Source organism: Acipenser ruthenus, chromosome 5, assembly GCF_902713425.1.
Source record: "Acipenser ruthenus chromosome 5, fAciRut3.2 maternal haplotype, whole genome shotgun sequence".
NCBI classification, from domain to species: Eukaryota; Metazoa; Chordata; class Actinopteri; order Acipenseriformes; family Acipenseridae; genus Acipenser; species Acipenser ruthenus.
In genome coordinates this window covers 83,926,091-83,941,009 of record NC_081193.1, presented here as the reverse complement: position 1 = coordinate 83,941,009, position 14,919 = coordinate 83,926,091, and the positions used below count along the sequence as shown (strand labels likewise).

Genomic DNA, 14,919 nt, shown 5'->3' with positions numbered 1-14,919 from the left:
TGTGGAAAGCCAGACTGCTCAGATAAAAAAATAAGCTGCTACAGATGTGATGTGGCTAATCCCTACCCACAGTGACCATAGTAATTCACTGATTAATCACATACTGATTTGGATTTTATTTCACCACAGTTTCATTATTCAAATAATGTGTTCTTTTGTATTGAGGTTACTGAATTAGCATGGGCTCTTGGTACAGGGCTAGCAATAGCAAATGTCCTAAAATTAAAAACTGCCTATGCAAAAGCACTGCAAGTGAACGAAGGCACTGTGTAATTTCATGTTTTGTAGCTTGTAAGGGAATGCAAAGAGGTCCTGAAGGGCGGCCTCCTTATGAAGCAGTACTACCAGTTCATGTTGCGCGGGGTTGTTGCAGATCCGCAGGGACTGCAGAAAAGCAGCAACATTGATGAATTCGAAGAGGACCTGCACAAAATGTTAATGGTAGGATACCACAATTTATTGATTTATTATTTACTTTCAGGACTGCATATATGTAAAAACCCAGGGTTAGTAATGTGGTGTTCGATTTCAGTTGTTCGTTATACAAGATCAAGAGTTTCTAGAATACTCAGTATGCAGACAAACAAAACCAAAACTGTCCACTTCCAATAGCTGTACTATTTATCATTGCTTCCCATATATATATATTTTTTTCTACCTCACATCAGGTTTATTTTGATTACATGCGAAGCTGGATCCAAATGCTACAGCATTTACCTCAGGCCTCTCATAGCCTAAAGAACCTTCTCGAAGAGGAGTGGAACTTCACCAAAGTGATAACTCCCTATATCCGGGGAGGGGAGGCTCAGTGCGGGAAGCTTTTTTGGTAGGATTAAAATAACTTTTTAAGTTTCAGTTTTATTAAATTCTGTATTAGACCATTTTTAATTTAATGATTTAAGTGTTCATTTTTTTTGTGTGTGATGCGCTTTGGGATCCTTGTGATGAAAGGCGCTATATAAATGTGCATTGTTGTTGCTGAAGAAACAAAAAGTCTATCAGTCTAAATTCCTCTATTCCATAGTGACATAGCAGGGATGCTGCTGAAGTCTACTGGAGACTTTGTGGAGGCTGGGCTTCAGAAAAGCTGTGACGAATTCTGGGAGAGCGCAGATGACAGTACGGCTTCGGACGAAATCAGGTGAGGAAGTTCGGCTTGCTCTTCGTGGTGTAAAGAAGCATCACATCGCCCTTGCTTTGTGACAGATAATCCATGTCTTCTGTTATCTTTACAGGAGGTCAGTGATTGAGACCAGCAGGTCACTGAAGGAGCTGTTTCATGAAGCCAGGGAGAGGGCATCAAAAGCTCTTGGATTTGCCAAAATGCTCAGAAAGGTACCACGTTTAATTCTACTACTGTATTTGTAAGTTATTCATCATGGTCCCTCCTGATAATATTAATGGATGTTGGTGTTTTCATTTACAAGTCATACAGAAACTGGTCCTGGCAAATAGACTATGTGTCTTTTTTTTATTGGGTTTGGGTTCTTTAAATTCATGTGGACTTTGAACATCGTGGAATTATGTAAAGAGAAGCCTGGATCTCTGAGATGTGCAATCTAGAAAATCTAGGTAATGCGCACCACTCCACTCACAGACATGAATCGGTATGTTTGCAGAGTGATTGCAGTACTGTTGACTCCAAAACACAAGGGCGTTTAAGTTTGTATTAATTGAGGTATTGTTTTCAAGTGTTAACTTTCCCTGACCCTCTTTTTTGGCTTGTCCTTAGGACTTGGAAATTGCAGCAGATTTCATTGTGTCAGCTGGTGTGCTGGATCTTCTGAGAACTCTTAAGACAAAAGGTTATGTCAAGGTAAGCTTAAAAAATTTTCCAAGCCAGAATAATTATTAAAAATCTCTACTTTATTTAACAACTGCATAATTGAGACTCCCTTCTTAGTGGTAAAATGTCCTTTGTGATAGAATTAACAAATATATAATGTTTGGGAAGCATAACCCTGACCTTTTGACCCTTTATCAAGAACCATTAAGCATAACAGTTCAATTAACTGGTTCTTTTAGTCCTGAAAGACTGATAAACTTGGTTGTGTCTTCGTTGGCAGTGATCCACTTACAACAACTATGCAATTTTGATAAAGTTGGAATAAACAAGGCTGCAGTCAATTGTAGGACAGCGCTATTAGGATCTGAAGCTGTTTAGAGCCTTAAAATCTACCCTAATGTTCTCTCTCATTACTGTTACAGCATCCCTACAACATGTATTCTCATTGGGTAGAACACAAATAAAATGTGTGTGTTCATCTCCACTAAATAAATGTGTGTTTTGATTGCTCAGGTCCAAGTCCCAGGATTGGAAGACCTCCATATTTTCATCCCTCCCAGCCTCTCCATGCAGAGGCCTCTTATTCTCCAGCTCCTGAACACAGCGGCAGGGAAGGACTGCTCCAAGGACTTGGATGACATGATGGACGAGGCGTATTTACTAATGATCAAACAGAGACCCACAGATGTTGAAAAGGGGGATAACTGGAGCTTGTGGGAAGGGAAGCAGGTCAAGGTAGTGCCTCAGGTGGAGACGTTGGACACCTTGAGAACCATGCAGGTATAATACAAATAGTACAATAGTAACATTGCAGGGGATGTGTGTTGTCCATCGGGTCATCACCTGGGAAATTCAATGTTTGGTTGCCTTTTCCACTGAAGGACATACACCTTAACCTGTCCTCACTGAAAGAATCAGTTGAACTCTTCATAATTAAATATTGTTTCCACATCCCATCATGGAGTAAAACCTGGGATCTGAATTTATAATGGCATTGATGTACTTGGCAGGGATGCATTATGCAACCTCTGGCTATCAAGGCTTACTGTATGTAGTCAGCTGTGTTTCGTGATTTAACACATCTGGACCTGCGTTCGTTTTGCTAATCGGGTTGGTCTGTGAAATCAAGTCCGATTTCTCTTTCCAGGTTGATAACCTGCTGCTGATAATCATGCAGTCAGCTCATCTGGTGACCCAGAGGAAGGCTTTCCAGCAGTCTATGGAGGATCTGATCACCTTGCACAGAGAACAGACGTCAAGTCAACCTGTCATTGCCAAAGCGCTGGAACAACTTAAGGTAGCAGCACATTTCTGTCCTTGTTTTCTAATTTGGCTGTCAACAAGAAGAGTGACTCACATTGCTAGAAAGCTTGAGGTGGTCTTTATACTCTTCTATGGTAATATGCCCCTCGGGGAATCTTTGATATGAAACTCTGCTATGGAAAATTGGTCATGCCTCTTAAGCCCTTGGACTATTGCACTTGCTGAGATATTTTAAATTGAAACCAGTTAAAATCTTTCATGACTAACTTCAGAGACAAGCACTAGCAGCGTGGTTGCCCTACTAAAATGCATATGAAAATTCTGACTAGCATTCATAATTTGGATTTACAGCCATGCTCAGTAATGTATTGTCTTGCAGTTGTGGTGCTCATTTTGTGTGACAAGGCACACAAGAATGGATGAATTGGCTTGTGCAGTATACCCACTAATCAGTAACGTTAGGGACATTTAAAATGGTATTTTTAAACAGAGGGTTAAATCCGTTCAACTGGGACTTGAAAGACGCTGTATTTTAACTCTTTCTCTATCCATTTGAAAGCTGCTGTCTTGTAAATCTTTGTATAACGTTAACATTGACTCGTGTTGCTCTTCCCTTCCAGAACGAGGCGTTGCAGCTATGCAACAAGATAATCAGTGCTATTGATCGGGTCGAGTACATGTTTACTTCAGAGTTTGAAGCGGAGATTGACGAGTCTGAATCTGCCACCCTACACCAGTACTACAGAGAAGCCATGATTCAGAGCTACAACTTTGGTTTTGAGGTAAGCTGTTATTCATCAGGCAGGGGTTGAAAACTAAACCGGGTGGATCTGAGACAGTCGTATTGATCTAGATGAGAATTGTGTAACATGTCAATGGGATGGTGAACGTCCACAGAGTAGACTAGGTGGCATCATCTTCTGAAGCACACTGACCTCTTGTTTCCATGCCAGGCATTTAGCTGCGCTCTGGCTGCAGTCCCAGGCTGAGACACCAACCCCACACAATTATAGCTGCTGTCCATCACATTTTCATAGGGAGACTGAACAAGCCAACAAAAGCTTGCATTTACAGTAAAAGGTTAGAGGCTTGGTGTAAACGGTAACATGCTCTCTTACTAAGCCAGGAAACCCTAGAATCTGAACCTCATGACCATGGAGTTACTGGTAGCAATTCTTAATACAAATGAGTATTATAAGAATTAATTTACAATAAGTGACTCCAAAATTTTGCCAGGACTTAAAAAATGTAGTAAATTCATACATCAGGAAATTCGTCTAATCTGAGTTTGTTTTAACAAGAATTGACTGCAAAATAATAAACAAAATGTGTGCACAATGCTAAAAACATGTATTTTCTTTTATGAATGCAGCTGTGACTGCCTGATTGAACTATTATTACTCCACTGTGACAGAGTTGTGTTTATAACATTGTATTGTCCCTGATTTGAAGCATTATTGAATTAAATGGTTCATCAGTGTCTACAAGTTTGATGCAGATTGTGTTTCTAAATTCATTATCCACCCCTACCCCCGTCTGGAAGTGAATGTTTATACACCTCAGCTAATTTTATTTTCATGCTCTCCAAGTATCATAAAGAAGTTGTGCGCCTGATGTCTGGTGAATTTAGACAGAGGATTGGTGACCGGTATATCGGCTTTGCCAGAAAGTGGATGAACTATGTTTTAACAAAGTGTGAAAGCGGCAGAGGTACAAGACCCAGGTGAGGACAGCATATCATTATTTTACTTTTTTTTTTTTTTTTTACATTTTTCATTGTATTATTTTCATGCCTGTATTTTCTACTTTATTATTAATGGGAACACATCTGTAAGTGTCATACATTTTCTGGTTCACACAGTCATTTTCTTTTCATGCAACTCTGCCATCTGGTGGCCGAAGTAATGAAGTGTCACTGTTTTATTTATTTATTTATTTATTTATTTAAAAGAGGTGTCTGTGCTTTGCAAGGTAACACGCACTGTGCAGCAAAGCAAAACATATATTTAAAAGCTTGCGACAACACTATGTTCTTTAGAAGGCTGCATGAACATTTGTAAACTTGTAATGAAAATATTTTGTGAATTATCTTGTTGCTTTTCTGTTAGGTGGGCCACGCAGGGCTTTGATTTCCTTCAAGCAATTGAGCCAGCATTTATTTCAGCACTGCCTGAAGACGACTTTCTGGTAAATGAGGACTGCTTAAAAATAACTTTACTGCTTAAAAATAAATGCTAAAGAAATGTAAAAATACAAGTATGTCCTGCCTGTAAACTTTCCTTACATCAGTACATAATAAAAAAAAAATAAATAAATAAACATTTTGTTTTTTTTTCTAGAGCTTACAGGCGTTGATGAATGAGTGCATTGGCCACGTGATAGGCAAACCACACAGTCCTGTCACAGGCTTCTACCTGCGTAAGATTCTCTCTGCCTTTTTATATACTGTGATGAAACAATTGCATTAGGCATACTTGCCAACATTTGGAAACTGTCAGCGGGACGCTCATCCCGTATAATAGATGTGTCCCCCCCCCCCCCCCATCTCAACACGACACGACCATCATGTAAAAACAGACATAATGAAGCGTTCTTCCCTTTGTATAATTTAGTGATCAGCAGATGTGTCAGCTGCACGAAGAGCACAGCGTGTGGTTTTCACTAACTCTACTGTGCAGAATAAATGATTTTTTTTTCTATGGATAAATATATAGGACTTTCTTCCTATGCATCGGGATGCGGGACATTTACTAGGAAATCGTGACTGTCCCGATCATATAGGGACTGTTGGCATGCATGCATTAGGTGTAAGGCAACGTGGCCTGCATTTCCAGTTGATCCAGAAAGCTGACAAAAAAAAATTTAATACTGGCCAAGTGTTTGACTTTTTAACAAAATTGGCGCAGCGAGACGCATTTGTTATGTATAAAGAGCATTTAGAGAGTCTTGTTATTTTGAGTACAGTTCCCCTTAATTACAGCTTCGGTAAACTCTTGTGGTTAATAATGAGTGGGTGTGGCAGTTAAAGACTATACAAAAGTTTTGCAAGTTTTAGGCTTTAGAAACAATTAAAAAAAAAAAAATAGCTAATATATATATATATATATATATATATATATATATATATATATATATATATATATATATATATATATATATATATATATATTAATATTATTTAACATGCAATCAAAGAAACTACAAATTGATATCACAAAAGTCTACTGGAAGCCATAATATTAGTGCAGTATTTAATGTTAGATTTGGAAATGTCACAGTTTCAAATTTTGTCAGGTTTTTCATTAAGTAGAGTATATGGAGTATATACAAAGCAGGATGTAATTCAGTATGTTAACATTATTCAGCAGGTTTCATTTGACGTTACGAAGCAAAATGTGTTCATTCTATAAGGTGATGCAAAGCTTTTGGCACAGCCGTATATATATAGAAAGAGACTAAGTTTGATTTTAAGATATATATTTTTTTTCTTTTTGCAGTACCGAATCGTAACAGCCCTCGTCCCGTCAAAGTCCCTCGCTGCCACAGCGATCCTCCAAACCCACACCTTATTATTCCCAATCCAGAGGGGTTCAGGTATTGTGCACTGCTTCATAATTGGTTCAGGAGTGAACATGGCGGACCATGTGTTACTTAATTATAGGAATAATTTAATAAATTCCTGCAACATTCTGAGAGATTTAGGATGATTCTTCTGTTTCCTTTATTTGATTATATATGTATTTTAAGGACAACTCATTAGTAAAAACATATACATGACTAGCAATTATTATTTTAATATCAAGCTCAAAGAGCTTATATTGTTTAAAGAGTTATTTATAATAATGTTTAATCAAACTACTGAAAGCATATGTTGTTTCATGCCAATAAGAAGAACAGATCCTTCACATGCTTGTCTATGGTGTTGGTGTTCTGAGTAGCTCTTGGAAAAGGATTGCACGGTTTTAGAGAGATGGTTCTCATTATGAGCATCACTCATGTGTGCGGTGTATGCATGTGCACCATCTTTCTCTATGGTAGCATTTCCCCAGCCTTTACCAAGATATTATGATTTGCTGCCCTTTTATTGACTAAAATAAAAACAAAAAAACATACCGTTCTGAATACCAGTGCTGTAAATTAGTAACTGTGAAGTATTTATTGAAATGGTGTTTACAAACCACATGTAAAATGCTTTTTTTGAGCAATAGTAAGTGAAATGATTAGAAAGATTGCTGTCTTGCTTGTTTATGGAAATGTGGATATATCCAAATACTGTCAAGTTGTTAAGAATAATGCACAGGATAAGGTCAGGGTCAGGGTAATAAGGTTGGCCTTGTTAAAATGCCTTGATTTATGTTACCAGGAAGGAATTGTATGGTTAGAATTTTATTTGCGTCTTTTTTTTCACGAGACGTCACTCTTAGGAGCTTCGAATGGGGATGTGATTCAGGTGTGTTCATTGATCATTTTAGTGCCCACTGTTTGAAGCTACTTTGAAAATAGCTCACTCAGTGTGTTGCCATCACTGAGATCATCCTGACAAATCAGTGCTGTGTTTTCTTCACCCAGGTCAGCAATATTTTAAGTTGTAATTTTGTAAGACTTGACTTTTTAAGGCAACTTGATTTCCCCTTGTCTGCCCAAAACTGATGTCTGCCCAAAACTGCACAGCCATTCCAGTTTTTTTTTTTTTTTTTAAATCTTCCAAACACGGCTTCTTTTGTAGAAGTGAAATAATGAAAGCTACAGTAACATTTTCACGAAACGGTTTAGCCTCACTCCCCCTTTTTTCCATATGCAACAAAGATCCACTGTCCTGTCTTATTTTTAATTCCTAGAGAAGAGGTAGTGTTCCTCAAGTGTGTTTTCTCACCACAGTTCTAGGAGCCTCCCGTGTGACCTTCGGAACCAGTCGAGCACTACTGTCACCCGCCCCGCCCCAGTCACTGGGGACCCTGTTCACCCCAAACCTGTCAGCAGCACTAATGACATCAGGTAGCTCCACCTACCGCACCTTCTTTCCTGAGTGAGACTGGTGCTGTCAGCAAGTCTGTCCTGTCAACTTTGGTTTGGCTGCTGCTTTGCCAGAGTTACTGTTTCGGTTTTGTCGTTTGCATCGTAACAGCTATGGCATGCACAGCTGTTTTAATCGGTTAATATTGAATTTCAGTAAGCCCTATACACTTTTAAAGGTAGCAGTTTGCTGATGTACTAGCTGTTCTTGGTATTCTTCATGAATAGTGTCTGTAAATGTAAACGTTATGGTCCTGTACATTCTGTGTGTGTTTCTGTTTTAGCATTTGTTGTCTTGACAGTATTCAGAAATGAAATAGCGTTGGCAGCAATACTCTACAGAAAGCGTTCTGCTAAAGGTGCAAAAATGCTACCATTGTTTTTTTAGTGAATGTTGTTCTTGGCCACAAGGTGGCACAAAAGCCTTATTCACTAAGAAGGGTACATCCTTTCTATTTAAATCTTCTCTTTTACTCTCCTTATTTTTGTTTGCATATTCAGTATGCCGGGCTGTGTGTGTTTCTTCTCTGAAAATGGCAGTGGACAAGCCCTCTTGTTTAAGAAGCTCAGAGATTTCCCGATTAAGCTTATTTTCTTTGTTTCCTTCACAGAGGCACCAACCTGCCTGAAAACGACAGGCTCACTTCAGTTGCTGCCGAGCTGCAGTTCAAATCCTTGAGTCGACACTCAAGCCCCACTGAGGATCGCGAGGGTGAGACCAATTGGAGAATTGCCACGGTTCAAATGAAATGAATTGGTGGTCTGCAGTTTAGTTCAGTGCACATCTGGATTTATAATACCAGTGGGAACAATAACTAGAAGGTTGAATTCAGAAAATTGCCAATATCAACATCTGCAATTGCCACACTAGCCCGAACCAGCTGTGCTGCGTTTCCGATAGAACTGATGTTGAAGCCTGGTGGCCCAGTTAAGTTTCAGGTACTACAGCTAAGCGCTTTAGACCTGCATCCGTTAATTATTTTCTAGGAAGGCATATTGTCAGCTATCAATTTACAGAAAGTTTTCCAGAAAGTACTTTTTTCAAGCCAGGCGCCTGCCTTGTTAACACACGCCCTTTCTGATTTTTATTTTCAGTTCATTTTCCCTGTGATTTGTTTGTTTGATTTGGTGTCTCAGAGGTGGTGATGACTCTGCCAGCTCCTGTTTCCCTGGTACATGTAAAGTACATGTTATTGATCTTGTTGTCTTGTTATCAGAGCCCACATATCCGAAGGGAGACCCCAGTGCTACAGCACGAAGGAGCTGGGAGCTGCGCACATTCATCAGCCAGTCAAAGGGTAAGTAGCCAGCATACCTACCTGTATAGAAGGTGAAATACTGAGGAGAAATAGCTTTACCCAGATCCATAAATATCCATATGTTGGTCTACATATCCATCTGTCTGTAATCACTTGTAAACCAATCTGGATTACAAAAGTCTCAAGTTTCTGCACAGTAATCTATTATTTTACTAATGGATTGGTAAATACAGCAATTTAATGCACAGTTATTTGTCATTTGTACACGTTATGTTGAATGCTGTCTTTTTATAGTTTGTCATTTTGTAAGTATTATCATTTGATCAAATAATACCATCTTAAAAATATTATGTTGGACCTTAAATTTGGGAAATGGAAAAAGTTTTCTAATACTCCCAAGAACTGAGCTATCGATTTGAGTCCCTCACTTTTGTATGAGCACAAAAACACACACATTTCAAAGCAAAGCAAGATGAGCATTGCAACAGAGAGAACCCTAAATCCCTGGTTTACTATGAAGCCTGGTCTACCGCACTGCTTCTTAGCCTCCCCTGCTCTCCCCTCGCTCAGACACAGCTGCGAAGCAGAGTCCCATGGAGGCTGTCCGGAAGTCACTCAAGCAGTTTGAGCAGGAGAGGTACCGGATGATGAAGCAGAAGAACATCATCGGCCAAGTGTGCAACACCCCCAAATCCTACGACAACGTCATGCACGTGGGGTTAAGGAAAGTCACCTTTAAGTGGCAGAGAGGCAACAAGATAGGTAAAGACTGGGAAGTAACAGTATTTTACTTCTAAAAACATATATAACAGATCCTGCAACAGTCATCTAGAAAGGTAAAGACTGGGAAGTAACAGTGTTTTACTTCTAAAAACATATAACAGATCCTGCAACAGTCATTTAATTCATCCCCCCCTTCTGTTCAGAAGTATTTTATTTTTTAATGTATGTATAATGAGGTATATATTCACTAACAAGCGTGTAAACATTAAACAATTCCCAAGTGTAGGTTTCCATAGTTTAGGAAATAGTCACCTCAATAGCTAAGATTGATTGTGAAACACGGGCCTGCTTGTAGCGCTTGGTATTTGCAGGAGGGGCTCGGGTTTCATTCTTTTGCTTAATACGGCAACATAGTTCACCGCAACAATGCGTACATAATGTACACACATAAATCTGTTGTTAAATGAAGGCATCTGTTAAAAAATGTTAGCATTGTATTTGAACTACATAGCAGGATAGTAGCTGGTGTTGCTCTAAATGTAGAAGGAACAGGTTACAAACGAGTGTACCGGGAGTTATTGAACTTCTGGATCACACAGGCTCTTCTTTACATTTTCCAGGTGAAGGGCAGTATGGGAAGGTATATACATGTATTAACGTTGACACTGGTGAACTGATGGCAATGAAAGAGGTAAGCGTGATTCAGAATTGTGCTTTTTCTTGACTCTTGATTTGTAGATTTATTGGATATTACCCAATGTATGTCTTTTCTTTTTATACAGGTGTTTTCTACAGCTAACACTTCATACACAATGTATATATGTTTTATAGTTTTGCGTACTGATTCTGATTTGAGCTCGTATTACATGTCTAAAGGAAAGGCTGGCTAAAAATGCTGATTTCATGTTTGGTCCTCCAGATCAGATTCCAGCCGAATGATCCCAAAACGATAAAAGAGACGGCAGATGAATTAAAAATCTTTGAAGGCATCAAGCACCCCAACCTGGTTCGGTACTTCGGTGTGGAGCTGCATCGGGTGAGTAGCTCATTGTCCTGGACACAGGCCTCAACATGCCTGTGTGTAATTGTACTTTGCTGACTGCTGATACGAGCCTTCCTCTGTATCGGCTGCAATACCTGTTTGCATGCTTTTAGGGACTCCCTTACCCCACTACAGCTAGACAGTATTTGTGGCGACTGTTCATGAAAGAGCTAACACCCGGGTATGTTGAAAGTTTTTATTTCATGCTACAATTCCTCGGAGAGAATACAATTGCTCAGCTTTTGCTATGGCTTTCCACGATGTGTCTTACTAACGTTTCCTGTATGCTAGGACGTTACCACTTGCTTGGCTTTCTAGCATGACCTAATTATATCCACAAGATGCCGTTTTTGTGACGGCACCCCCTGCAAACCAAGTATACCCTACATAAAATAGGGGTCTGTTTAAATACTGCTGCTGGGTTTTTTTATTTTTTTTTATTTAAAAGAATGATGTGTTCCTTGCAAACAGGAAGAGATGTACATCTTTATGGAGTACTGTGATGAAGGCACTCTGGAGGAGGTGGCAAGGCTGGGCCTTCAAGAACATGTAATCCGGCTCTATAGCAAGCAGATCACTACCGCCATCAATGTGTTACACGAACACGGCATTGTGCATCGGGATATTAAAGGTAGGCACGCCCGGGATGTGAATGACTCCGTTTGCTGGTTCTCAAGGTGTGAGTAACAATGTTGATATCATAGTTTACATAAATGACAGTATCTGCCCGCCTAGCTGTTTATTTTATGCTCCAGAGTGCAGTGAACCACGTTGCTGCTGCCTCTCAATGTATTCAAGAGAAATCCTGTGGAAAAGCAAGTGTAATCAATACAATTCAATATAATACATATTAATCTGAATTAATGAATGATTTTTAATTCATTCATTTTTAACCCTTTGCGGTCCTATGTCGGACCTGGTTCGACATTGCAATTTTCCCTTTCCGGTCCAATGTCGGACCCTGTCCGACATCATCAAAAAGACGCAAAAAACAGGTCTCTAGTCGTTTTTTCTCCGGAAAAAGCCGAGAAAACCATTCAATGGCCAAGTGAGATCGATAGGCGCCGAGAGAAGCCGAAAAAAAAGGGGCGTATCTCATGAATACAGATAGCCCCGGCATCACATAGATAACACGGACTTGAACAAACAAGACAGCTGCTTCTGCATCCAGCGCTCAAAGAACATCACAGACATTTGCAGAGCTTTTTCTAGACGTTATAGTAATAAAATAATGACTTGGATCACATTATTGAGGAGTTTGGTGATAAAACGAGTGATCAGGAGATGATTTATCAGAATGCACTACTATTTAGAGGTATGTGAAAAAAACAGCGAACAAGGGGTGGGGCGGGGCTGGAGATGCAGTACCGAGTGTCCTGTTGGTATGCAGTGCCTTTTTACTGTGGAAAAAAATACTTTTAAACAGCGCGTCTAAAATAAACTGCGCGTGTGAAAATAAATTGGACCTGACGTGCCTGAGACGCGCCGAATAAATTGACCGCAAAGGGTTAATTTTCTTTTTTTTCTTTTTTAGGTGCCAACATATTTTTGACATCCTCTGGGTTAATTAAACTGGGAGATTTTGGATGTTCAGTGAAGCTAAAAAACAATGCCCAGACTATGCCTGGGGAGGTAAACAGTACGCTTGGAACAGCAGGTAAGCCAATAGTTTAATGGAATACAAGACAATCTATTCCATTTAGTTTTAATTAACCCCCTACAAACACCCTACACTTCTTAATGTTAGCCTACTGCATAGGTTCAGAAGTAGCAATTCCTCGATTTGCTACTTCTGAACCAGAGTTTTTCAAGTAAACACTTTTTATAACGATTTCAAAAGAATCAATTCCTTGAGCATGTAAACGTGGTAATTACTGATGTATTGTGCAGCTTACATGGCTCCTGAAGTGATTACAAGAGCGAAGGGTGAAGGACACGGTCGAGCTGCGGACATCTGGAGCCTCGGGTGTGTTCTCATAGAGATGGTCACGGGCAAGGTAAGGACCTGTCTGCACTGGTGTCACCAATGACAAGCGGCATTAGTAATTGTTGCCATCACCACTGGTTTGAAAACTGCTCTTTCTGGTAAGGGATGTTGGTAACAGAAGAGCAGGAACTCTTTGGTAACTGTGTTTGTAACTGTTTGTTTGTCTCCAGCGCCCCTGGCACGAGTACGAACACAACTTTCAGATCATGTACAAGGTGGGGATGGGCCACAAACCCCCCATCCCTGAGAAACTGAGCACAGAGGGCAAGGACTTCCTTACTCACTGCCTGGAGAGTGAGCCAAAGCAACGATGGACTGCCAGCCAGCTCCTGGATCATACATTCGTCAAGGTAAGACTTCTCTGAAAAGAAACTCAAATCTAACTTCCATGTGACTGCACTGTACAGTAAGGAAATCAAATCTAACTGCCATATGACTGTGTGCACTGTACAGTAAGGAAAGATCGCTCGATTGATTATCATTTTGGATTCATATAATATCAATGAAGGTTGCTTGAAAACAAATGTTTTTTTAATTTCAGGTTTGCACAGATGAAGAATGAAGTGAAAGGGGCCCTAACAGTCTGTTCTGACACACAGGAAGAAAATACAAATCACTACTGTATGTAATATTTACAAAGAATGTGTTCAGAGCAATGACATTTTTTTATTTATCTATCAGGGGTTAAGATAAGCTAACCACCCGTCCCATTTACAGAGATCGGCAAGCCCAACTGGGCAACTGAGATATAAGTCTTTATATGTTTGTTCTCTCTTTTTGTACATTCAGCTAGATCGGTAATCCTTGTATATAGAATTGTAAAGCTTAATAGCAACGTTATGACTTGTAATTCAGCTGCCCACAACACCAACAAGGGTGCAATTAGAAAATAAAAAATATATATTTTTTTTTTATCAGCCAGTGATGCTTAAAAAAAGTGAACTTGTTTTGATCATCCGCAAACCACCAGGACTTGTCTGAATCACATAAATAGAAGGCCCTTTTGTCTCATCTGCAGGAGGAAGTTACTAGGTCTACTTTGCTCTGGTAAAACCGGCCTCTTGTACAGTCTTTCAGGGATCTAAAAAACAGACATGAGCCAAATGGATACAGAGCTGAACAACTCAATTGTGTTTAGTCTGGATCCGTTGTGTATCTGTGTTCTGCTCAAGTTTGGTGCATCCTGGCCAGTTGAGGATCTTGAAAAATATGTAGCATTATAGTCAGGAGCTGTAGTGCAAGTCGGATAGTGGGAGCTATGATCATAATATGGCATTACAACCGGCTGCACGGTATCAAGGGCCACCTTATTAGAAGTTAGCACTATATTTTATGGACCTGGGCTGTGGCAGACAGGACCATGGCTGCATTAATACCTGTACCCTTGACATTGGCTGAAGACTGCACCGGTGACTGGAAAATGTCACGATACACTGCTGCTCATGTATAATTAACTGGCACATGTTTGCTCATTTAATGTTGTTTGCAATGTAAAAGAATATATTACAAAAAGATGCATGTTTCAGTCAAAGTGTCATTACTACTGTATATGGACCATCTGTGGTTAATGACAGCGCCCTTGTTCAAGAGAACTGAATCCAGACTAATCTGAGGTGTTCTGACCTACGGAAAGAGGAGGCGGTTCTGTTAAATATTCTGGACTGTGTAAGGTGTTTTTAAGCTCTCCCGTTTTGTTGTGCTCCACACCTCCTATTTTTCATTTGTACAAACGCACTGACTTCTGTAAGTTTGTTCTGCAAAGACTGATCAAGAAATACCTTCTTTTTGTTTGTTTTTTTTCAATAAATTGTTTATTTTAGGAAGCATGTTTATGAAATGTTACTTA

General features: G+C 39.6%; 1 protein-coding gene across 6 annotated transcripts in view; it reads left to right on the top strand.

The window, feature by feature from the left end:
* Positions 1-14,896, top strand: part of LOC117402821 (mitogen-activated protein kinase kinase kinase 4) — a 48,991-nt gene extending 34,095 nt beyond the window's left edge. For 5 of the 6 annotated variants that reach the window (XM_034004323.3, XM_059024660.1, XM_059024663.1 and 2 more), the window contains 23 exons: positions 289-441; positions 669-826; positions 1,025-1,141; positions 1,236-1,335; positions 1,733-1,816; positions 2,300-2,566; positions 2,934-3,083; positions 3,670-3,831; positions 4,639-4,772; positions 5,158-5,236; positions 5,389-5,467; positions 6,547-6,643; positions 7,928-8,044; positions 8,674-8,774; positions 9,280-9,360; positions 9,892-10,083; positions 10,665-10,735; positions 10,964-11,080; positions 11,558-11,717; positions 12,621-12,743; positions 12,977-13,083; positions 13,244-13,423; positions 13,615-14,896. In XM_034004323.3, coding sequence (XP_033860214.2) covers positions 289-441; positions 669-826; positions 1,025-1,141; positions 1,236-1,335; positions 1,733-1,816; positions 2,300-2,566; positions 2,934-3,083; positions 3,670-3,831; positions 4,639-4,772; positions 5,158-5,236; positions 5,389-5,467; positions 6,547-6,643; positions 7,928-8,044; positions 8,674-8,774; positions 9,280-9,360; positions 9,892-10,083; positions 10,665-10,735; positions 10,964-11,080; positions 11,558-11,717; positions 12,621-12,743; positions 12,977-13,083; positions 13,244-13,423; positions 13,615-13,635 — 2,850 coding nt within the window. In that variant the 3' untranslated portion in view covers positions 13,636-14,896. The remainder of the gene's footprint in view (positions 1-288; positions 442-668; positions 827-1,024; positions 1,142-1,235; positions 1,336-1,732; positions 1,817-2,299; positions 2,567-2,933; positions 3,084-3,669; positions 3,832-4,638; positions 4,773-5,157; positions 5,237-5,388; positions 5,468-6,546; positions 6,644-7,927; positions 8,045-8,673; positions 8,775-9,279; positions 9,361-9,891; positions 10,084-10,664; positions 10,736-10,963; positions 11,081-11,557; positions 11,718-12,620; positions 12,744-12,976; positions 13,084-13,243; positions 13,424-13,614) is intronic. The other variant, XM_059024662.1, reaches the window with a different exon arrangement.
* The last annotated feature ends 23 nt before the right edge of the window (positions 14,897-14,919 follow it).